Source organism: Lepus europaeus, chromosome 22 (assembly GCF_033115175.1).
Source record: "Lepus europaeus isolate LE1 chromosome 22, mLepTim1.pri, whole genome shotgun sequence".
In the NCBI taxonomy this organism is placed as follows: Eukaryota; Metazoa; Chordata; class Mammalia; order Lagomorpha; family Leporidae; genus Lepus; species Lepus europaeus.
Genome location: NC_084848.1, coordinates 20,676,384 through 20,701,450, shown reverse-complemented (window position 1 = coordinate 20,701,450; position 25,067 = coordinate 20,676,384). Strand labels below are relative to the sequence as shown.

Below are 25,067 nucleotides of genomic sequence, written 5' to 3'. Positions count from 1 at the left end.
AGTGAACCATCAGATGGAAGACCTCTCTCTCTATCTGCCTCTCCTTCTCTCTGTGTAACTCTGACTTTCAAGTAAATAAATAAATCTTTAAAAAAAAAAATTCATTGTGCTCCTCTTCTGACCCCGCTCTCTGCTGGTGGCCTGGGAAAGCAGTGGAGGATGGCCTAAGTGCTAGGGCCCCTAAACCGACATAGGAGACCCAGAAGAAATTCCTGGCTCCTGATTGCCCAGCTCTGGCCATTGTGGCCATTTAAGGAATGAACCGATGGATGGAAGACCTCTTTCTCTGTCTCTCCCTCTCTCTGACTATAGCGCTGTCTCTTAAATAAATAAATCTTAAAAAAAAAAAAAAAGTCCATCAAACACAAACAAAAGGACAATCATCATCATCATGAATACATATGAAAACATAAAACTCACTGGTAGAGGTAAATCATCTAATTAAGTTCATAACACCCCAATACTGTAATGATGGTGTATAAATTATAAATATCTCTAGAACAAAGCCAAAAGTCAAAATGGTAAACAACTAAAGCTATAATAAGTTATTAAAGGACACACAATATTAAAAACATGCCAATTGTGACATCAAAAACAAACTGTTGAAGGGAATATAAGCTTATATGTGCAACAGAAGTTATCATCTGCTTAAATAGTATTATTCTGCTTTAGATAAGCCTCAAGGCAACTACAACACAAAAACTACAAGATACACAAAAAATTTGAAATTCATGCATACAAGGTCTGCAAAATGCATATTATCAAAAAAGTAAGAAAGTTTCCACCAAAATAAACTTTTAATTATACTTTTCATGAATGTCTCGAAATATATTCATACCACTGTTATGATACTTCCAACTTTAATATACAAAAATTCATGGACATTTTATAAGAGGTACAGAAACATACAAGAACATATTTTTATTTTTTTATTTATTTAACAGGTAGAGTTATAATCAGTGAGAGAGAGAGACAAGAGAGAAAGGTCTTCCTTCCGTTGGTTCATCCCCCAAATGGCCGCTATGGCCGGCACTGCACCGATCCAAAGCCAGGAGCCAGGTGCTTCCTCCTGGTCTCCCATGCGGGTGCAGGGCCCAAGCACTTGGGCCATCCTCCACTGCCTTCCCGGGCCATAGCAGAGAGCTGGACTGGAAGAGGAGCAACCGGGATGAGAACCCGGCGCACATATGGGATGCCAGCGCCACAGGTGGAGGGTTAACAAAGTGAGCCACGGCACCAGCCCCAAGAACATATTTTTAAACACACATTCATCCCCAGAAGGTTAAACTCTAAAAGCTTCATCATGATAATAACCAGCCCCACACCCTCCCACCATCTCCATTCAAAATACAACTTTTTATAAACACAATTCTTACCACTTCTTGTTTCTGGGCTTCATTAAGTTTTTCAGTCAATTCTTCCAAAACCCTTTTTGTTTCAGCATCTGACCTAAGCAAATAAAGAAAATGATTTTAACTTGGATAACAGAAAAAATCCACAGAGCTGATGAAATTTGCAATGTAACACTTATATATCACTCTTTTGCAATGTTCTCAAATGTAAACATGTAAACACCTAGAGGGCTTATTAAAACAGATCACTGGAACCCATTCTCCAAATTTCTGAAGCAGTAAATCTGGGATGAAGCCCAAGAATGTGCATTTCTACACAATCCCAGGTGATAATGATGCAGTAATTTTAGGGATCAAACTTTGAGAATCACTGTACTGGAACATAATCTTCAATCAACAAGCATGCTGCACTATCTCCATTTCCTATTTATAAGAAAGAAAAGAAGGAAGGAAAAGGAGAGGAAAGACAAAATTCTTCACCTCATACTCTCATTCTTGCAATTCATAATCAAATTAGATCAGAGTGTGATACACAAACTTCCTCCTAACTTATACCCCATTATCACTTTTTCTCATCAAATGAGTAACACACATAACAAACAAAGAGTACAGAAAGACTTAAAAGAAAAAGCCTTTCTCACTCACACTTCCTTACCTCTTGTTGCAGTGCCTACTGGCAACCATGGACATTCTTGTTCTTAATTCTTTTGCTGGTTACCTTCATCATCTTCAACTCTATGCATTTTTTATTGACCTATTTTGAAATATTTAACGCATTCACATTCCTTTCCAATTCTGGATAAATTTATTACTATTTTTAGTTCTTCCATTGGTTACCTATGTAATTTTATGTATATATACATGGATGGTTTTTTCCTCATATTCTACCAAGCTCACATTTTCATCAGCTCACAAATGATGAAATAATAAGTTTGCTTTTGTTTTTTCTAGAGTTTTTCCCTAATTCAGCCTTATTTGGGCCTTATTTATACCCATTGATATTTCCCTCAAACTTCTCGATGAATCATCTATGAAAAATCCTCTTCATTCACTGTACATTTTTCTCAAGGACACTTATCTTCCTGCTCTAATTTACAGTATACATAATGCTGCCTAAGTCTGTTACAAGGCTATCATTCTGTGTTATTTTCACAGAATTTGAAGGTTTGTTTTTCTATTTCTTATAATCTATATCTTCTTCTCCCTTAATTACAGTATTATTTTACTTATATATATATCCTTAAGTATTTTTTTCAGAAAGAAATATGTTTAAAAAGTAAACTTTCAAAGTTTTAAATCACTGAAAATGTCTTTATTTTTGCCTCTTCCTTGGCTTTTGTAGTTCCATGCTCTCCTGGATTTCCAACATATCACTAGCTGTTCTTTCTTAGGCCAGTTCCTCCCTGTGTGTAAGCTTTCCAGATGTCAAAACTCCCTTGTACACAGCCTTGTCCTGGATACTCTCCTTATAGTTTTTCTCTTTGTATCATCCATTTCCCTGGTACCAAAAACCACTTCCACAGGCTGAGAACTGTTAAATATGTATCTCAGACAGCAGCTTTTCCTTTGAGTTCCAGAGTAAATATCTAGCTATATATTTACCTTTCCATTTGAATATCTCACAGGCATCTCAAAACTAACAGATCCAAGGCCAGACTTTTAACTGCTATACCTCACCTGGCACAGACTTCCACATATCAAGAAGAATTACCATCTACCCAATTCCTCCAATGGGAAATCTGAGAGTCATCCTTGGTTTATTCTCCTTCAGCCATTCCTCTACCAAGTGCAACCTTTTGGACCTCCAAACACATTTCTGGAAACATGACCCATCCATGTCTCTTTCTCTCTCTTTCTCTTCCTTTTGTTCTAATCCTGGTCAAGATATCACCAGCTCACATGTGCTGTTGCAATAGACTTAACTCACTTTCCTCAAATCAGTTCTCCACATGGCATCCAAAGCATGTGAGTTCTGAATTAAATTTTATTTAATCCTTCGAAAAATTTGCTTTCCCGTGTTCTTTTATTATCAAGTACTTTTTGTAATGTTTCAAAAACATAAAATTGATATCATAACAAGAATATCAACCATCCTAAATCAAATAAAAAATTCCAATTAAACCTTCTAAGTTCCTACCCAATATTTTATAAACATGAATTGACAGTTGGTGGAAAAGTAAAGCAGAATTGGTTCCTAAAATTTTACTCAGTCATGACATGAGGTCATCTCTTACATTTTAATTTTGACTCCTACTGTAAGTTACAGTTTCTCTGCCTCACATATACCTTTAGATCATACAGACTATTACAAGATGGTACCAGCCAATAGATCAGAAGAGTCCCAGTTCAACAGCGCACTTTAAGAAGATCATTTAAACCAATCAACTAAATCATCCCAGCAACTTCTCCTACATCTTCTTACAGGACAACTATTTCCTGAAACTTCTGTTCTTATGGCTTAAAATTACCTTCCCTTTAAATGTATAAAAGTTACATAATAAAAACTATTCAAAACTAAGAACACATTATATTAGAATGTTGATGTCATTTTGTTAATTTTAGCATTTTTAATAAAACTAAATATTAAATTAAATCCTACCAGTTTAACAGATTAATAGTATAGCTCAACAGTGTAGTTCACAATTTAGGAATTTAAGTTCTTTAAAGATATAAGCTACATGTGAACATAATCCTGAACCACAGAAAACTGTAAGTGGCAAAGAACAGAGACTTTGGGACCTTACTGTCTAGATTTGAATTCTGACTCTATTACAACCCTCTCATTTGTTTTCTAGTAAGCTGAGTTACTGTATCCCTATGTGACTGTTTCCTGATTCATGAAATGGAAAAAATACAAATGAATACCTAATAGGGTTATTCCAATAATTAAATTTAAAACCATCTGGGATGAAATAAGTGCTCAACAATATGAGCTAATGGTACTAGTAATAACATTAGCAGAAACTTTTACTGTTACTACTAATTTTCCTGCCTTCCTCTTGAACAGAAGCTAAGCTATGCAGACTCAGATTATTCAGATTCATAGATGCAGCTTTTATAGTCTGACACTTTTTTGTTGCGGCACACAGACTTATGAATGGTATGATTTAAGTAGCTAGAGTTAGCAAATGAACATGGTAACGGAATTTCAATTCAGTTTTGTTGTTTCCTAATTTTTGCTGCATAAAAATTCTAACTCTTAAGAAGTTAAATATTTGGCCGGCGCCGCGGCTCAACAGGCTAATCCTCCTCCTTGCGGCGCCGGCACACCGGTTCTAGTCCCGGTCGGGGCACCGGATTCTGTCCCGGTTGCCCCTCTTCCAGGCCAGCTCTCTGCTATGGCCCGGGAAGGCAGTGGAGGATGGCCCAAGTGCTTGGGCCCTGCACCTGCAAGGGAGACCAGGAGAAGCACCTGGCTCCTGCCTTCGGATCAGCGAGATGCGCTGTCCACAGCAGCCATTGGAGGGTGAACCAATGGCAAAAAGGAAGACCTTTCTCTCTGTCTCTCTCTCTCACTGTCCACTCTCCCTGTCAAAAAAAAAAAAAAAAAGTTAAATATTTGTTACTAGAAAACTATGGCCTCTAAAAGAAATCCACCTGCCACTGCTGAGGATAAAAGTGAAAAGCACAAGTAAGTTTTAAATTAAGTGATGGTTCCAGCGGCTATCCAGATTCGACAAAATTTCAAAGACAGGGCAAATGTTAACCAGTAATTTTCAATGATTACAACTAAAACCTAAAATATCTGATTCTAAAATTGTTCATGTCCACTGACAAACACAACATTATACTTTTTTTCTTACAACCCCAGGAGTCAGTCAGTTCAGCCAATCTCCTCTGACTCACTCTGCCTCTCTCCAATGCATTTGCAAATCAACCTCTTTGCTACAATGTTATCTTTTTACTAATATCAACATTCTATTGTACTAATTAAAAACATTTGAGAAATATTAAATTAATTTCTCTAATGTTGAATGATACTCTAAAATCAAGGTGTTTTGAATTGTTAATCACTTTTAAGACACTTGCATGAAAACACAGCACTATGTCTTAAATCTATGTAGATATGTCAATTACAGGAGCTAATTTATTTGTCTATTAACTCACACCTCCCATGAAAACCATATTCTACTTTTACCGGCTTCTTCTGGAAAGTTCCCTGTTGAAATCCTCTCCAAGGCGAATCTGTTCACTGCTGAGGTCTCGGAGGGACTGATGAAAAGCATGAAGCTACCAAAGACAAAACACAATGACTCATTTAAGATTTTGCTACATTCTTCCAAAGATCCACTTAGGTTGAGAATAAGATCTTGTTCTTTGCAATACAAGCAAGTTATATAAAGTTATTAAGAAAGAATAAAACAGTGGAGGCTGATGTTGTGGCATAGCAGGTAGAGCCTCCTCCTGCGGCTCCAGTATTCCTTATGAGTGCCAGTTTGAGTCCCTGATGCTCTCTTCTCATTCAGCTCCCTGCTGGTGAGCCTGGGAAAGCAGTGGAGGATAATCCAAGTGCTTGGGCTCCTGCACCCATGTGGGAGACCCAAAAGAGACTCTTGGCTCTTGTCTTCAGCCTTGCCCAGCCCTGGCCCATTGCAGCCATTTAGGGAGTGAACTAGCAGATGGAAAACCTTTCTCTGTGTCTCTCCCCATCTCTCTCTCTCTCTCTCTCTCTCTCTCTCTCACGCTCCCTCTCTCTCTCTGTGTGTGTATGTGTGTAAGTCTACCTTTCTCTATGTAACTCTACCTTTCAAATAAATGAATAAATCTTTTAAAAATTGCCTATTCAGAAAGAAATTTGTTTTGCAAAGAAAAGTGTTTCTTACACACCTACATGTATAAACATTAATCATCACTCTCTCTATAACAGAGTAATTTTATACCTTGTACATACCCTCAAGAAAGCGTGAACAAACTTTTTCTGTAAATGCCCCAGTAACAAATATGTCAGGCACCTATATCATCTCTGTCACAATTACTCAAGTCTGGCAACCATGCTGCAAAAGCTGCCATACACCAATGAACATGGCTGTATTTTAACACAACTTTACTTTATCAGCCCACATGCTCTCCTTTGCCAACTCCTGCTACTGGGAAATCCCTCCCCACAAACACCGGGAATCACATACAAGAAAGTATGAAGCCACATTATTCATCATGAAAACACTAAAAACAAGCCAAAAGTCCATTTACAATGGAACAGAGATAAATAAACTGTGACATATTTTTCCAGTGGAGTATTCTACAGCACGGGAGTTAAACAATCAAATCTACCTACATTAGCCAAGGGGGAATGTCAAAAATATAACACCAAATGAAAAAGTAAATTTTAAAAAAACAGCATCAGTAGCAATTCATTTATATTAAGTTTAAAGCTAGGCAATAAATAAAATGTAAGTAGTAAAAATGACTTAAAAAAAAAAAGAATGATAAAAATAAAAGCTAGGTTAGTGGACACCCCGAGGGAAAGAAGGAACACAGGTGCTTCAGAGAATAATAATGCTGTATTTCTTGGCCTGGGTGGTAGGCACCTTGTATACCATATAATTATTGTACCTTTAACTGTATATAGAAATACTGTATATGTATGCATAAGCTATAATTTATAATAAAACATTTTAAGTTTATACATACTTGCAAGAACAACCAATCTATTCATTTCAATAAAAGCACATGGAACAACTAATCAATGCCAGCTACCATGCTGGGAAACAAACAGCTCACAATCTAACATGAAAGACTGATGGGTTTAAAACACACACAAATTTTCACTGGGGCATTAAGAAAATATACAATCAAGTACAGCTAGGGGCAATCTTAAGGAAAAGGACTTAAAATGAAGAGCAACAGAAATAAAAAAGTGTAGGTAGTATAGGAGATCAACAGGATGTTTTTCATGTTTTACAAACCAGAATCCTAGGACTCATCCTCCACACTTCCTTTCCACTCATTCCCACCATATGGCTATCTGGCCTTTAAGAACATTCAACTTAATCCACTCAACAGCTTTTAAACCTACCCCTTTTTATCTGACTCCAATTATCCTACTCCAAGTGACCATCAATTCACACCCATAGTAGATCAATATCCTAATTAATATGCCCACATTTATTCTACTTTCTACACTAGAGCCAGAGTGATCGTTTCAGAATACTTCTGCCAGCCCCTTTTAAGGCTCTCCATGATCTCATCTCTTCATGCTTCCTTAGCCCTATAGCCTTCTTTAAACTGCTCACGGCTGCTATCTTCCCTCCTGCCAAGGTTTTTATTCTAGTAGAAAGACTCTCACTGTACTTTGAGACCTCAGCTCAGTCTTTCTTCAGGAAAGCCTGGGCAGGTCCCTCAACTGTACACTCCCATGGTCCTACGCTTCTTTTCATTATAGCATGCATCTCAGTTCATAACTGTGTATTTATGTACTTATTTGATTAATATCTAACTCCCCATCCAGCTTATAAACTCACTGAAAAGGCAAGGATTTTGCTCATCATCTCCAAGCATAAGCACTGTCCCAACAATAGAGGCACTAAATAAAAAGAATGAAAAAGTAAATGAGTGATGGTAAGATAATCTTCTCTGCTCTAGGTTTAATAATACAGCCCATGGCTAGCAAGTTCCATTTATCAAAAAATAACACAGACAAGGAAAAATGTATAAGGCATTTTCTAATGCACTGGATTTCAGATAAACTTTGAGACCCAATCCTAAAATTATCAAAACAAAAATCTAAGAATCAGAAACTTCCTCTAGGCCTCTTCTAATTAATCTAGCTACCTAAGATAATAAAAGGAATCCTTTCGGCTCTGTGGAGAATTTCAAAGAAGCAGGAAAAAAATATATACATAAAACAAACACTTTAGTATGAAACGTCTTGCTTAATGTACATGGTTCCATTCAATGATTTCAAGGATCAGTAAAAAACCAATGGTGTAAAAAACAAGAGGTCAACTACACAAGGACGAACTTGTTCATGCCAAACCAAACTTAGCAAAAGAGAAAGCAGCTGACCTAACTGGGCTTAGAGAAGAGTGAACCACCTGAACAAGGAAGGAAACAAATCATGGCAAATTAAACTCACTGTTAAATGTTTTGCAAAATATAATTCTCCATAACAAAATTTGAAAATAATGTACGGTAACAATTCACATATTTAAAGAAAAAAAGTTTACTCGCTTAAAAAGAAAAAAAAAAAAAGACCAGAACAAAGTGACTAATGACCAAACTCTTGGCTAAACTACAGCCATAAAGCTCAAGCATTAATAATTTATACAGAAATATACGGAAATTCTGCACACAAATCACTGAATGGCACAAGATACCTGGGCCACATCTTCAGCCTCCTGAACAAACCGGACACCAGTTTTGGACCTAATTCGTTTAATGCCCTGGGAATCCCCATAGTCCTTGAGAGGTGAGGTAGGTGGAATGTGGTGGCTTTCTTTAAAATTGAAAGAAAAAGAAGAGGATTAAAACACTGCATGAGAAAAAACAATCTAAAATGTCCCTGAGTAAATGTATACCAGACATGGTTATTCACACATGCACTTAACCCAGACTATTTCCTAAGTATCTTGCTGTGGCCATAAAGTTCCACAAAATTGGTAGAGACCTTGGTCTTTAAGCAGATAAAAATGAAAAAAAAGAAAGAGTCTGGAAATAGAACATTCCGAAAGCTCAGCTTTGCTATACTTTCCAAAAAAGCAACAAAATATTTCCTTATACATAAATTAATAAACAAAAACTTTCATGAATCTCTAAAATACAATACTAATAAAACAGAATTTTTCAAATATAAAATCTAAAATCTGATCAGTATACAAAAATACATAAAAGCAAACTACATAAAAAGATCAGATGGCCATGTCCAATTTTTAATCATGATTATCATGATTAACAGCAATAGAAAGCTTTAAGTATGATTAATTATTTGTAGGTAGTCTACAAAGACTGAGAAAAATAGAACTGAAGATTAAAACAGGGGCTCGCATTGTAAGGTAGCAGATAAAGCCAGCCCAGTTCGTCCCGGTAGCAGGTAAAGCCAGTTCCAATTCCCAGCTGCTCCAATTCAATCCAGCTTCCTGCTAATGTGCCTGAGAAAGCAGCAGAAAACTGCTCAAATGCTTGGGTCCCTGCATCCACAACAGGACAGCAGGAAGAAACTCTTGGCTTCAATCTGGCCCAGCCATGGTCATTGTGGCCATTTGGGGAGTGAATCAGTAGATGGAAGGTCTCTCTCTGTCTCTCTCTGTCTCTCTCTCTCTCTCTAACTCTGTTTTTCAAAGAAATAAACCTTTAAAAAAAAAATTCAAAGATCCCTTAATATATTTCAAACTATGTACTACAAAATCTTTAAAGAAAGCATATTTTGGGGCCAGCATCGTGGCACACTAGGTTAATCCTCCGCCTGCAGCGCCAGCATCCCATATGGGCACCAGTTCTAGACCCGGTTGCTCCTCTTCCAGTCCAGCTCACTGCTATGGCTTGGGATAGCAATGGAAGATGGCTCAAGTACTTGGGCCCCCACACCTGCATGGGGAGACCAGGAAGAGGCATCTTGTTCCTGGCTTCGGATCGGCGCAGCTCCGGCCACTGTGGCCATCTGAGGCGTGAACCAACGGAAGGAAGACCTTTCTCTCTGTCTCTCACTGTCTGTAACTCTTCCTGTCAAATAAATAAATAAAATCTTAAAAAAAAAAAAAAAGAAAAGAAAGCATATTCTAACACCTAATCCAAATGATGTTCTGTATGGCTGTATTTCTCCAGTGACTAAATATGTATTCAACATGTACTTCAGAAATACCTTTAAAATGAAAAAGGCTTTTCAGAACATTTGAAGAGTTTACCTGTCACAGTGTCACCATCAAAGTCACTGGCACTCAGACTTGTAACAGAAATACTTCTTGCTCCTGAGTTTCTCAATAAACGCTGACTCCGTAGTTGACCTACTGAATGTTCCAAGCTTTCTTTTAACTAAATTCAAGAACATAATGAAGGGAGAGTTATTCTTTTTTAAAAACTTCCAAATATAAATTGACTACATATTTTAAAGGCTACTTCTGAAATATCTGGCTTCCCAAAGAAAACTTAGAGAAAATTCTGAACTATGTTAGAAAATCTCAAAACAGTGCACACAAATATTTTAAGAACTAATGCTATCATCAGGTTTCGATAGCATCTGTTACTACCTACCCCATATTTCTACTGTCAGAATTTGGTAAAGCTAACTACTATCTAAGGGCTTATGAAACCAGACTGAAACGTCTAATGGATGCACCACCCACACAGAGAAACAAAATCAACACTTCTGAAAGCAAGAGACAGCCTTGCTTGCTCTTAAACATTCCCTCAGAAATCCCAGGTATGCAACAAGCAGGAAACTGAACAGCTGTCACTGCTGCTGAAAGAATGTACACTGCCTAGCTCTGTATCAGAATACTACTTTGATCATCCCAGAAAACTGGAGCCAGATATATACTGTCAGACTATCAGTCTGCCAATATTTACTACAGAGTACAATTTTCTAAACCATCCCGTCTGATTTTAGGAAGTCAGACAGCAGGAGACAAAAGAAAACACCTTTTTAAACCTAAGGAGCTGCCTTCAATAAAAAATACATTAAATATAGGGAATAACATAGAGAGCTTAAAGTTAGAGATCTAAGATGAGGATTCAACTAAAATCCAAGGGAACAAAGAGTAAATATGGGAAAATCCACAGACTCTGAATTGCTAAGAGCTTTAGGTCTAAGTTTTATGCAGGAATGAGAAAAAATAATTACTGAAAAATTAATGCATTGATCCATACAACAAGTTATCCACAACTGTTAAAATTAAAGTCAAAACAAAACAATTGATAAAGACAGAGTTGCCTAAATTCAGCCAAGGGTTAAAAGGAAAAACATCATTTATAAAGATAACATGCTAGTGTACCTTGGGAAATGTGCAGAAATAAAGCAGTCTCAGCTAATAGGCAAACAGATGAAAGAAAATATGAATCCCAAATGAAGTAAATCCTTTTTCATTTTAGCTATTTGGATTTAGCTGTTCTACAGAACCAAAGCCAAAACAATCTGGATTAAAAGTGTTAGAGTTAGAATTTCAAGAATCTACCTCTTTTGTTGCTCTCATCTCTGCTAAAAAAAAAAAAAAAAAAAAAAAAATTTAAAGGCTAATATTTTCACATCCTTCTGTCCTCTGCTTCCCAAGGTTAAGATATGTGCAACAGCGTCCTAATTATTCAATAGCTGTAGGACCTAGTCTATGAATCTGCAGAAACACACAGTTGAGAACCAACCAGGAGAAGCAAGATTTAACTTGAAGGTAATTTACATATGAATAAAATGATGTAAGTAGACCAGAAGTTTTATCTAGTGAACCCAAGGCAGTACAGCAACTATTTATAACAAAATGGTCAGAATAAAATTAAACCACATGAAAACTAATGAGCTTATAGCTAATTGTAAACATGAAGAAAGGTCTATAAATGTAAAGTGACTGTAGATCGCAGGAAATACTGACGAAACAAAAATATAAAATAAGCTCTCTTAACTTTTCCTAAAATATTCCCAGCTTTCAAACTAAGACTAATTTCAGTTTGCTTCTGAAACCAAAGTCAGCTGTCATTTCCTTCCATTGCTCCTCTTTTGAAGGTAATTTGCCTTTTTTAGATTGTCACTTGTTTTATGTGTTACTCTTTGCCCGCAGCTTCAGTATGATAAATTATGTAGTTTAATTTGTGTTTATCCCATTTGTGACCCAAAGAAATCATAGAATATAGGCTGGCGCCATGGCTCAATAGGCTAATCCTCCGCCTGCGGCGCCGGCACACTGGGTTCTAGTCCCAGTTGGGGTGCCAGATTCTGTCCCGGTTGCCCCTCTTCCAGGCCAGCTCTCTGCTGTGGCCTGGGAGTGCAGTGGAGGATGGCCCAGGTCCTTGGGCCCTGCATATGCATGGGAGACCAGGAGAAGCACCTGGCTCCTGGCTTCGGATCAGCGCGGTGCGCCTGCTGCGGCAGCTATTGGAGGGTGAACCAATGGTAAAGGAGGACCTTTCTCTCTGTCTCTCTCTCTGTCCACTCTGCCTATCAAAAAAAAAAAAAATCATAGAATATATAGGTTGGTATCTTTCACCTATTGTAAATTCTCAGCCATCATCATTCCTTCAACCATATGTTTCTGCACTATTTTCTCTCCCCCTCCCCACTGAAAATCTAATTGCAGTTAATTTACTCCATTTTACCAAATCCTTTATGTCCTACATTTTCTCTATTTTTCACTCTTCCGTTCTTTTTGAATATCTTATGCTGGCCTATCTTTGAACTCATTAATTATTTTCTCAACTACACACAAGCTATTGTATATCCACCTACGGTGGGTAGATTACAATTTACTATCACCTATTTCAGGAGTAGGAATCTTTTTTCTGCCAAAGGTCATATGGATATTTATAACATCATTCACAGGCCATACAAAATTATCAACTTAAAAATTATCTCGCAGGGCTGGTGCTGTGGTGTAGCAGGTAAAGCTGCTGCCTGCAATGCCAGCATCCCATATGGGCACAGGTTCAAGTCCTAGCTGCTCCACTTCCGATCCAGCTCTCTGCTATGGCATGGGAAAGCAGTAGAAGATGGCCCAAGTCCTTGGGCCCCTGCACCCATGTGATAGACTCAGAGGAGACTCCTGGTTCCTGGCTTCAGATCAGCACAGCTCTGGCTGTTGCGGCCAGCTGGGGAATGAACCAGTGGGTGAACATCTCCTCCCACCCTCTCTGTCTCTGCCTCTCCTTCTCTGTGTAACTCTCCGAAATTCAAGTAAATAAAAAAATCTTTACAAAAAAAAAGTCTCTTGTACGGTCAATAAAATTTTTTAAAAATTATCTTGCTATAAATCTATCAAAATTTGAGTCCCATTTGCAGTTTCCTTGGCATCCTTGATCTATTTATTTGAGCACTAAAAAGAGAACAAGCTCCCACCTGGTGGTACACATCCCCGAATACCCACAACACTCAAAGCTGGTACAGAACCAAACCAGGATCTCAATCAAGTTCTCCCCAATAGATGGCAGGAACCCAACTACTTGAGCTGTTACCTGCTGCCTCCCAAGGTGCACATTCGCAGGAAGCTGGATTCAGGAGCCAGAGCCAGGTATCTAACCCAACTGCTCTGACTTGGAACACGGGTGTCATACCTGGCCTCTTACATGCTCAGCTAAATATTTCCACCCATTTATATTATTTTTCAGTTTTGAAAATTCTATTTAGTTTTGAACTCCTCACCAAAATTCTCAATCTTATCTTTAGCTTCTTGAACATGTTATTCACATCTACTTTGTGTTCCCACATGTTTTTATTGTCTGCTTTTCCCCTCTCAGTCACGTTTTGTATTCTCTTATGCCCAAACATTTCTCATAGACAGACATTGAATTGAAAGCTGCAAAGGTAATTTAAAACTCTGGTGGACGACATCTTCCTTCAGAAGGGATTTGATTTTGCTTCTGGCTAGAGGCCCTACCAATCCCACATAACCTCAACTAGTTAAGAACTGAGATATTCAAAGATGGACTTCTCTTCCTTTGAGGATAGGTCTATTTTCATTTTACTGTTTCTCCTATTTTCAATTCATCATTTCTCAGTGACTGTCATCCTCTGGGTCTCAGCTGAAAGCTGGAGAGTTCCTGAACTCCAGTCTCAGTCCTCCTTGTCTCTGGACTTCAAACACAGCTCTGATCCAAGTCTGCTTCTAAGCCACCTCTTCTGGAATCAGCTACTATCTTGATAGAGGAAAAAAGTACCAAAAACAGGGCTTATCCTTCTGGATTTCCTTTTCTTGACATATCCTGTCTACAAAATTCCTTGCCGCCTTAGTAGTTCCCTGATGTGTTCATAATAGTATTTTGTATATTATTCTTCCTTTCTACTTGCTCTCAGTAAGAAAGTTGATCCAGAATAACTTCATCTGTCAATGCCAAAGGCAGCACTTGTAGGCATCCTTTTTATGGGGGCTTATTTGCTAACAAATCCTAAACTATAACTAAAAGTTAGTTAAAATTAATTTTACAGACACACATGCATACAGACATTCCCTACCACAAAAGAAAAAAAAAATTCAAAGTCAGAGTTACAGAGAGAAAGAGAGACAGAATCTTCCATCTGCTGCTTCACTCTTCAAATGGCTACAACGGCCGGGCTGAAGCCAGGAACTTCATCTGGGTCTCCCAAGTGGGAGGCCATTAGCAGGGAGCTGGATCAGAAGTGGAGCAGCAAGGACAAGAACCAGCACCCATAAAGATGTCAAAGGTCACCAATGGCAGCTTTATCCACTGTGCCACAATGCAGGCCCCTTAATGTTAATTTTCTATGAGAGATGATGCTATTTTGCTGAAACTAAGTCACTGTTTTATAAGTAATATGTGAATTTATCATTGGGAAGAAAGGAGGTAACAAATTGCACATTTCACTGTAACCAATCATCAAAAGCCTGCAAAAGAGGTACAGTGTGATTAACATATTAACGTGTGGTCTGAAGAACTAGCAGCAACATTTGTGGTCTGTGCAGTTACTTACAGTAATTACATCATGGTAACTGAAATTTGAACTGTATTGCTTAAGGATAAGCGTTATTCAACTAAAGTAATGAATGTCACGCACATCAAAACCATGGGACAAGGACTGTCTGCACTTACTTTATAGAGTCCTTAAATAGCTGCTCTATGCTTTTGCTAGAGGTTTTATAGCCCCTTTAAGTGCAAGAGTGAGCTAACCAGATCTTACCTGGAAGTGGAATTTTGTTTTTTCTTCAGCTTCATTGCAATATAATGACAAATAGCAAGTTTTATGATTTTTTAACAATGACTTTCTAAAGTTCATAAGCATCAGCTTCCTAGCCAGTCCCTAGGAAGTTCCCAAGCAATAATAAACAAGTATGAATCTAGGATTTACCTGCACAAAAAGTATCAAGAAAACTAACAAATCAATCACTTTATATAATTCGGTTGCAATAAAGGTAAAATTAAAAATAAGCAATAAATACATACACAAACTTCCTTCACCAATACACAGTATCAGAAACTTTTCCACTGAAAATCAGTGTTTCACATATTGAAATTCTCAACAAAACTAAAGTCATCCTTGAGGTAAGCTTATTTGAGGAGAGGAAAAAAATCACATTAAAATTATTCATTAGGATATTCCTGAAAAATGTGTTAAATTACTTCCAGAAAGAGACCATAATAAAAATAAACCATATCCAGTGATTACTTACATATAAACAAAGTCACTATGAAATATTCACTAAATTAGCTTCTCACAAATGAAAAACACAACTTAAATTTTAAAAAAAGCATAATCTTGTAAAAAAAAAAAAAAACCTAGATGCTGTAATCTATTTTTTTAAGATTCTTTATTTATTTGAAATACCTAGTTACAGGGAAAGGTAGAGACACAGTGGGAGAGAGAGAGAGGTCTTCCATCCACTGGCTCACTCCCTAAATGGATGCAACAGCTAGAGCTGAGCCGATCTGAAACCAGGAGCCAGGAGCTTCTCCAAGTCTCCCACATGGGATAGAGGGGCCCAAGGACTTGGGTCATCCTCTGCTGCTTTCCCAGGCACATTAGCAGGGATCTGGATCAGAAGTGGAATAGCCAGGACTCAAACTGGTGCCCATATGGTATATAGGCATTGCTGGCCAGGGCTTACCTCACTGTGCCACAGCACTGGCCCCTAGATGTTGTGATTTAAAAGTAGCCCTGAATTCTGGAAACCATTTAAAAATTCCATTTGGTTTCCTCAAACACTTTTGAGTAGGTTTTTTTTTTTTAAATTTACTTAACTAATTATTTGAAAGTCAGAGTTACACAGAGACAGATAGATGTTCCATCTGCTAGTTCACTCCCCAGATGACTACAATGGCCAATGCTGGACCAGGCCAAAGCCAGGAGCCAGGAGCTTCATCCTGGTCTTCTATGTGGGAACTAGCAGCTTCATCCAGGTTTCCCACCTTGTTGGCAGGGGTCCAAACAGGCCATGTTCTGCTGCTTTTCCCAGGCCATTAGCAGGGAAATGGGTCAGAAGCAAGAGCAGCCGGCAACCGAACCAGTAACCATTTGGAATATGATGTCACAGATGGAGGCTTAACCCTCTACACCACAACATCGCCTCCTTTATTTTCATACGAAGAAAATACATACCATAACACAATACAGATTACATGCGAAAATTTGGTCATGTACAGATAATTGCATTCACTTAGCTGTACAGTTGAGCAGAAACTGGAAACATCAAAATCTTTTATCTAACCATTCAGTTTTGCTTTCAGGTAACATTAAAGAATCATTATTTAGCAAACGTTCATAATACATACAGCATTAGTGACCATGAAGAAGTTTATACTGTAGGTTTAACTATATCTATAATGTCAACATAAAATGTTAAGTATTTCAATAAACAAACCTTATGGTAGGTTGGCAATTTCAGGGCATACAACTAGAGGCAGAAAAGAAGTCATCTTAAAAATTCTGTTCAGGGGGCCGGAACTGTGGCATAGCGGGTAAAGCTGCTGCCTGCAGTGCCAGCATCCCATATGAACACCGGTTCGAGTCCTGGCTGCTCCACTTCTGATCCAGCTCTCTGCTGTGGCCTGGGAAAGCAGAAGATGGCTCAAGCGCTTGGGCCCCTCCACCTACATCAGAGACTTGGAAGAAGCTTCTGGCTCCTGGCTTCGGATTGGCCTAGCTCCAGCTATTGCAGCCATTTAGGGAGTGAACCAGCAGATAGAAGACTCTCTGACTCTCTCTCTCTCTCTCTCCCTCTCCCTCTCCCCCTTCCTCTCCCTCTCTCTCTCTCTCTGACTCTGCCTCTTTGAAACTCTGCCTTTTAAATCAATAAATAAATCTTTAAAAATAAATCTGTCCTCCAGAATAATACAGTCATTCCTGGGCACTTTAATATGTAAGTACTTTATGCTTGGCTTTCTCTCTCTGCCTCTTTCTACAGAATGCAAAGGTGGATCTCACAGCAGACTGCCAAATAGATTGGTTACAGAGGTAATTTTGTCAGTATTTTTGGTTCCTTCATTCTATCTACTTTTACTGTTTAAATAAGGAGAATGAATGCAAATTTATGGTTTGTATACCATTCTAGTGCCACCATTGATGGATTAAATGGCTGCTGCTACTTTTTATTTATCAAGAGATCACTAGTTTCCACTGCTGTGCCTTAGATCTCTATAACTAGTTTAAAGAAATTTAAGCCCATAATCATATTTCTGAAATTTAGAAATTTCCTCTCAAGTAATATGCTGTTTCTATTTATGTAACTTTTACTTTAATGGTATTCTATGGGCCAGCATTTGATATAGCAGGGAAAGCAACAGAAAATGGCCCAAGTGCTTGGATCCCTGTACCCACAGGGACACTTGAATGTAGCTCCTGGTTTTGGCCTGGCCCAGCCCCATTCCTTGAGGCCATCTGGAGAGTAAACCAGTGGATGGAAGGTGTCTCTCTCACTCTCTAACTTTGCATTTCAAATAAATAAATTTTTTAAAAACATAACTACAATGCAAGATTTTTAATATTTCCGTATATTTCAAATGTCAATAACTGAGCAGTCATGGAGAGTGGAAGGAACTTTTACCAGCAGTGCATTAGTGCAGGTTAGGTATACAGGTAACATATACTGTACTCCCAGGGTGTCCTATCACTGAAGATACCAGTTATGACAGTCACACCCTGCACTGGAGTACCTGGGTGGGGTGTCTACCTCAAGTTCCTAACTCTAGCCTCCTGCCAATGCAGACCCTGGGGGACAGCAACGATGGCTCAAGTAATTGAATTCCTGCCATTTACATGGGAGAACTGGATTGAATTCCAAGCTCCAGGTTTCACCCCCATCTCAGGCTCTTACAGGCATATGGGGAGTGAATCAGCAGATCAGATCGGAGCTCTCTGTCTCCCTACCTCTGAAATAAAGACATGAATAAGTTTAAAAGAAAAAATGCATATACTATACTCACAAATATAAGGGGCTGGAAACATTATTATGTATGTGGCCTAATTTATCATATACTCTGAGGTCAATATAATTAGATAGACCTATTACTGTGAGTTCAACAAATAATATTATTTATATCAACAGTGATGCATACATGCAAATCAAGTCAGGCCTAATGAATTGTAAGAAAAAAAAGTAAGTTGTACTGAGTACCTATAACATACTAGTTATCAATTATATATACAAAAAAAACTTAGCAAATGCTCCATGGTGGAGATCAGATAAATTAAAGACATTAAAGATAAATACTTTTCAAGTGTCTAAAACAGCATGCATAATTAAATAAATATTATAACAAGGTATTCATAACATCCATTTTTCAAATGATGAAACTTATTTCAGAAACACTTAATAACTTGCCCAAAGTCACTGCAATAGTTTCTAATGGAAAAAAAAAAATCAGGATTCAACTTGTTTTTTTTTTTTTTTTTTTTTTTGACAGGCAGAGTGGACAGTGAGAGAGAGACAGAGAGAAAGGTCTTCCTTTGCCATTGGTTCACCCTCCAATGGCCGCCATGGCTGGCGCGCTGTGGCCGGCGCATTGCACTGATCCGAAGGCAGGAGTCAGGTGCTTAACCTTGTCTCCCATGGGGTGCAGGGCCCAAGCACTTGGGCCATCCTCCACTGCACTCCTGGGCCACAGCAGAGAGCTGGCCTGGAAGAGGGGCAACCAGGACAGAATCCGGTGCCTCGACCGGGACTAGAACCCGGTGTGCCAGCGCCACAGGCGAAGGATTAGCCTAGTGAGCCACGGCGCTGGCCGTCAATTTGAATTCTTGATTCAAAAGTCTACATTTTTTTCCATCAGTCTCAATGCAAAATTCTACAAAAATTTTCCTGTCCAATTGTTTCAAGAGAAACTTGGAATAAAATTTAATAAGAGACTTTAGGAACATCAGTCTCAAGATCTATTTGTACAAAAAGAGTTATTACCAGAATCTGTCTGGTTAAAATTTCTTATTCATAGGCTCTTAATCCTTAACATCAATCCCATCAAGGTGGCATGTACCAATGCCATCTCACCAGTCAAAGTGATCAGTTTCAGTTTACAATTGATCATAATGATAAGATTAAGAGTCAAAGGGATCACATAAACAAGACTAGTGTCTGCTAATAATAACTGATCGAATTAAAAAGCAGAGAATGATCCAACATGGGAAGCGGGATACAAAGCAGACTCATAGAATGGCAGATATCCTAAACAGCACTCTGGCCTCAGAATCAGCCCTTCAGACATTCGGATCTGGCTAAAAAGTCCATGAGAGTGTTTCATGCATGGAAAGCCAAGACACTCTGGAAAAAAAAAAAAAAAAAAGAAGACCTAAATGAAAGATCTCTGTGAGATCTCTGTGAGTGAGATCCCAGAAGAAAGAACGGGCCATCAAAGAAGGAGGTACCTTTCTCTGAAGGGAGGAAAGAACTTCCACTTTGACTATGACCTTGTCTAAATAAGAGCGGAGTTGGCGAACTCAAGAGGCTTCCATAGTCTTGGCAACTCATGACAAGAGCCTTGGGTGATTACTGACGCCATAAACAAGAGTGTCCATTGTTAAATCAACAACAGGAGTCACTGTGCACTTACTCCCCGTGTAGGATCTCTGTCCTTAATGTGTTGTACTATGTGAATTAATGGTATAACTAGTACTCAAACAGTACTTTACACTTTGTGTTTCTGTGTGGGTGCAAACTGTTGAAATCTTTATTTAACATATGCTAAACTGATCTTCTGTATATAAAGATAATTGAAAATGAGTCTTGATATGAATGGGATGGGAGAGGGAGTGGGAGATGGGATGGTTGTGGGTGGGAGGGAGGTTATAGGGGAAAAAGCCACTGTAATCCAAAAGCTGTACTTTGGAAATTTATATTTATTAAATAAAGTTAAAAATATATGTATAATGCAATAAGTGACATCTTTTGCTATCATGGATGGAAAAGCCATCAAGAATCAATGGTTTTAATAGGACAAAAATCTGGACAAACTAAGGAGGTAGATCTAGGGCAGCCTAACAGTAGGAGAAAGCCCTATCTCAAAAAAAAAAAAAAAATTGCTCTCCCATGCCTTATTTTGTATGAGTAACTTCATATTCTATATACTTACAACTCAGATCAAAATACCTGTTGAGTTCATTTACTGTCCATAATAAAACCACTCGCCTAGAGAGTTTAACATTATTGAACTTTAGGCCTACCACAGACGTAATGCCATAGTAGAACATGTTTAGTGTTTTAAATACTTATCTGTACAGAAATTTCTCTAATATATAATTTCATTTCCCAAATGCCTTATTTAAAGTAAATTTGCTACCGTAACTAAGGAGCTAATATCAAGCTAGACAAAGTAGGATTGTTCTCTGCTGCTAGTTAAAAACGTTTCCAATTTTTCTAATAAACTCAAAAGCAAAAAAATTAATTATTATTATTAAGGTAATTAACTTAAACAATTCCATGCGCTACCCAATACACACAAAGTCTATAGCTCCATCCGTCCAGTACAGCAAAAATCATTAAAATCCAGTAAGTGCAAAAACATCTATTTTTTTCTAACTAAAATAGAAACCTTTATTATAGAAGATACATTTCCCTGCAATCAAGCAACGAGCTTCCAATTACAAACAAGAATCATGACTATACTTCTGTTTCATAAGAAGAAAACAACAAGGAACCTATTATAATTTGGGAGTTATATGACAATTCAGAGCCCAAAAAAATAAACAATTATAGTACAAATGTAATATTCTTATTACAGAATATATTCAACACTTGAATCATGAACAAATTAATTTAATTTTTTATTTATTTATTTGTATTTGAAGAACAGAGAGGAGCAGGCAATTGCTGCAGCAGGCCTCAGATGCCATGTCCCCTATCAGAGAGCTTGAGATCCTAATTCCACTTCCAATCATGATAACGTGCATTCTGGGAGGCAGCAGGTGATGCCTCAAGAACTAGCATCCCTGCCACCCACATGGGAGACCCATATTTAGTCCTAGGCTCCTGCAGCCATTTGCGGGGGTGAACCAGTAAACAGAACATCTCTTTATCTTGGTCTCTCACACTCCCTCACTCCTCTCCTCTGGCTCTCTTTTACTTCCCTTTGTCTCTGTCTCTGTCTCCCTCTGTTTCTCTAAGTTTGAAGTAAAGTAAAAAATTTTTTTTTAAATTTTATCTTTTAAAAGGCACAAGTACACAGAGAGAGAAGGAGAGACAGAGAGAGACATCTTCCATAAAATGGTTCCCTCTCCAATTCACTGCAATGGCTAGGGCTAGGCCAGACCAAACCCAGGAGCCAGGAGCTTCATCAGGGTCAGCCATGTGGGTCCAGGGGCCCAGGGACTTGTGCCATCTTCTGATGCCTTTCCACGCACATTAGCAGGGAGCTAGATAGATCAGAAGTGGAGCAGCCAGGACATGAACTGGCACCCATATGAGATGCCAGCATCACAGACGATTGCTTTACTCACTACTCCACAATACCACTTCATAAAAATAAATTTAAAGGAGAGAAGATAAATACATAGAGAGTTTCCATCTACTGTTTAACTCCTTAAATGCCAGCAACAGCTGAAATGCACAAAACCGAAGACAGAAGCCAAGAATCCAATCCTGGTCTACCACATGGATGTCAGGGATCCAATTTTTGAGTCGTCACCAGCTGCATATTGACAGAAAGATGGAATTGGAAGCCAGGCTGAGAACTGAACCAGGCACTCCAATATGGGATACAGGTGTCCCAAGCTGCTATGCAAATTGCCTGCCTCACAAAGGAACACACTTAACTGGTTTTCCAAGAGTTTACTGAAGATGAGTCAATGAATTCCAAAGGAAGTAAAAATAGAATGAAACAGTAATAAAAATTAATCATTTTCTTCCAGAATTCTGTAGTATCTTTACTTCTTAAAAAAATATTTATTTATTTGAAAGGCAAAGATACAGAGAGAGAGGTGAGACAGAGAGAAAGAAAGAGAGATCTTCTACCCACCAGTTCACTTCGCAAATGGCTGTAATGACCAGGGCTAGCCAAGCCAAAGCCAGGAGCCAGGAGCTTCCTCTAGGTCTCCAGTATGGGGTCCAAGGACTTGGGCCATTCTCCACTGCTTTCCCAGGAACATCAGCAGGGAGCTGGATCAGATGTGTAGCAGCTGGGACTCTGAGTATCTTTACCTCTTACATCCCTTTGTCAAGTAAGCTAAACTGCCATTTCCCTGAAAGAACTTTGAAATATGTAGCAAATTTTCTTTTCTATTTTTTTTTTTTTTTTTTTTTTTGACAGGCAGAGTAGATAGTGAGAGAGAGAGACAGAAAGGTCTTCCTTTTTGCCATTGGTTCACCCTCCAATGGCTGCTGTGGACAGCGCATTTCGCTGATCCGAAGGCAGGAGCCAGGTGCTTCTCCTGGTCTCCCTTGCAGGTGCAGGGCCCAAGCACTTGGGCCATCCTCCACTGCCTTCCCGGGCCATAGCAGAGAGCTGGCCTGGAAGAGGGGCAACTGGGATAGAATCCGGCGCCCCAACCGGGACTAGAACCCTGTGTGCCGGAGCCGCAAGGTGGAGGATTAGCCTGTTAAGCCATGGCGCCGGCCAAAATATGTAGCAAATTTTCTCAAGTGTGTGTATCTTTTAAATCAGCAATTCCACTTCCAATAATTCTGCAGGATTACATAAAAATATGTATGTAAATATGTATATAATAATATAATAAATGCTACATTGTTCACACTTAACAAAAGAAGAAACTGGATACATGCATACTATGAAGTTTAACATAAAGATGCAAAAGAATATATATATTGTTCAAAAGCATGAAGTAGAGTTATATCGAGTCCTATGGAAATGATATAATTAAAGGGAAAAAAGTTACCAAACATTTTATATTATCCCACCTTTAAGGCAATCAAATATATGCTTGTATACGCACAGAAAATGTTTGGAAGAGGGAAGAAACTGTCAAAATTGTTATCTCTTTGGATTGGAACTGAGAATAGCTTTATTTTAAAATATAATGAGCACATATCACTTTAAAATAAACCATCTTAAAATCCTTATCTCCCCATGAAGGTATCCATTGTCCAAATTTAATTAGTGTCTAATTCATGACCTGAATTCTTCTGTCTCTAACCTGCAGCTTTTCAACTCAACAGAATCTAATCTACATAAGCTAGTGAGCAATCCATCTGATAAGCTATTCTAATTTTAAACTATAATATAGTAAAATAGTTTAAAAACTAAAGCTGTTCACAATGATTATCTCATTTATCTCACACGTGCACTCCCCAAAAAGCATATTCCCAAAAAGGCAGTTAAGAAAAAAAATGCAGGGAAATATTCTCACTTGTTCTATAGCACCAGCCTGTCCATTACTATATTCTCGGTATCGTCCAAGCATCTGGTCCACTTGTCTCAGGTTTCGACTGGTGTCCTTGAGAAAGATAATGGACTAATTACTAATTGTCTCAAACACTGTTTTACCCAATCAATTCTGGTAGTACATCAAATGGCTAAGTCAAAAATTTGTAAAACATTTAATTTATATCATAATTAAATTGGATACCAATGTATTTTAGAACTATCAAGTAAATCTTAACACCAATGAAAGAGCAACTTAAAACTATCTGCAATTTACTTTTGTGAAATACAAAGCACATAATTTAAATCTTTATCTAAGGTTCCATAATAAATTGGCAACTAAAGCATAAATGGAAAAGAATCTGCATTATCTCATTTGTGTACCTCTGCTAATTCAGACCCACTTTAAAGAAAAGAAATCCTGAAAGAGGAAATCTGGTAGACTGTGTACAAAGAAGCAAATCATTGGGAGCAATACTATTTCAATCATTACTTCACCTCAAAACCTCATTAAGAGAAACCAAAAAAAAGTATCCTTTAATATTTAGCTATAATCAACAAATTTAGCTCTTATCTCAACAAAAATTATCCCACCTAAATATGGTAGGTTCCACTTGAGAAACTAATCAAAGTATTTCAAAAATATCCACTTACTAATGTGTCTAACTGGTGAGAAATTATAAAGGTTCATCATCTAAAATTCCAATTTTATATTAGTTTGAATAGTTGAAAAATGAATAGGTCTTTGATAAGGTAGAGAGAGAGAGAGAAAGAGAAAGAGAGGGAGAGAGAGAGAACAAGAGATATCCACTATTCACTAGTTTACTCCCCAGATCTCTACAACAGTCAGGATTGGACTGAGCCAAACCAAAGCCAGGAGCCAGGACCTCAGTTCAGGTTTCCCATGTGAGTGGCAGGGATACAAACATTTGAGCTATCACCTGCCACCTCCTGATATATGCATTAACAGGAAGGTAGTAACAGAAGCAGAGTTCAAACTCAAACCCATGCACTCCAATATGGGATGCTCAGGTGGCCCAGGTGGCATCTTATGCCAAATGCCCATCTCCTTCTTACTTTTTAAACCGAGTTACGGCTTCTATCCCAGAAATCATCCTCTTTTTATCTCAACATATAAGCCCAAAGCAATAAAAACCAAAATCCATGCTTATCTAGACTAAGGCAAAAGGGATCAATAAATAGGAAAAAAATTCTATTTCTAAATTTTGCTTTTTTCCAGGGTGACTCTACTGTCCTCCCACATCTTTTCCCAAGAAGGCATGCCAACTGTCTCCACTCAAACTCCCAACTACTGTCAAATGTTAG

The 25,067-nt window shown here is 38.1% G+C and overlaps 1 protein-coding gene across 11 annotated transcripts in view; it reads right to left on the bottom strand.

Moving 5' to 3' along the window:
• The window catches only part of CEP128 (centrosomal protein 128), a 620,584-nt gene that overhangs the window by 563,954 nt on the left and 31,563 nt on the right, over positions 1–25,067 (bottom strand). For 6 of the 11 annotated variants that reach the window (XR_009864818.1, XM_062181526.1, XM_062181524.1 and 3 more), the window contains 6 exons: positions 23,728–23,814; positions 10,193–10,319; positions 9,876–10,010; positions 8,669–8,787; positions 5,491–5,582; positions 1,377–1,449 (listed from right to left, as the gene is read on the bottom strand). Coding sequence is in view for 10 of the 11 variants with exons in the window: in XM_062181526.1 (XP_062037510.1) it covers positions 1,377–1,449; positions 5,491–5,582; positions 8,669–8,787; positions 9,876–10,010; positions 10,193–10,319; positions 23,728–23,814 (633 nt within the window). In the remaining variant the exon portion in view is untranslated. Of the gene's footprint in view, positions 1–1,376; positions 1,450–2,007; positions 2,103–5,490; positions 5,583–8,668; positions 8,788–9,875; positions 10,011–10,192; positions 10,320–23,727; positions 23,815–25,067 lie in introns of those variants that run through there. The other 5 variants (XM_062181527.1, XM_062181530.1, XM_062181528.1 and 2 more) reach the window with 5 other exon arrangements.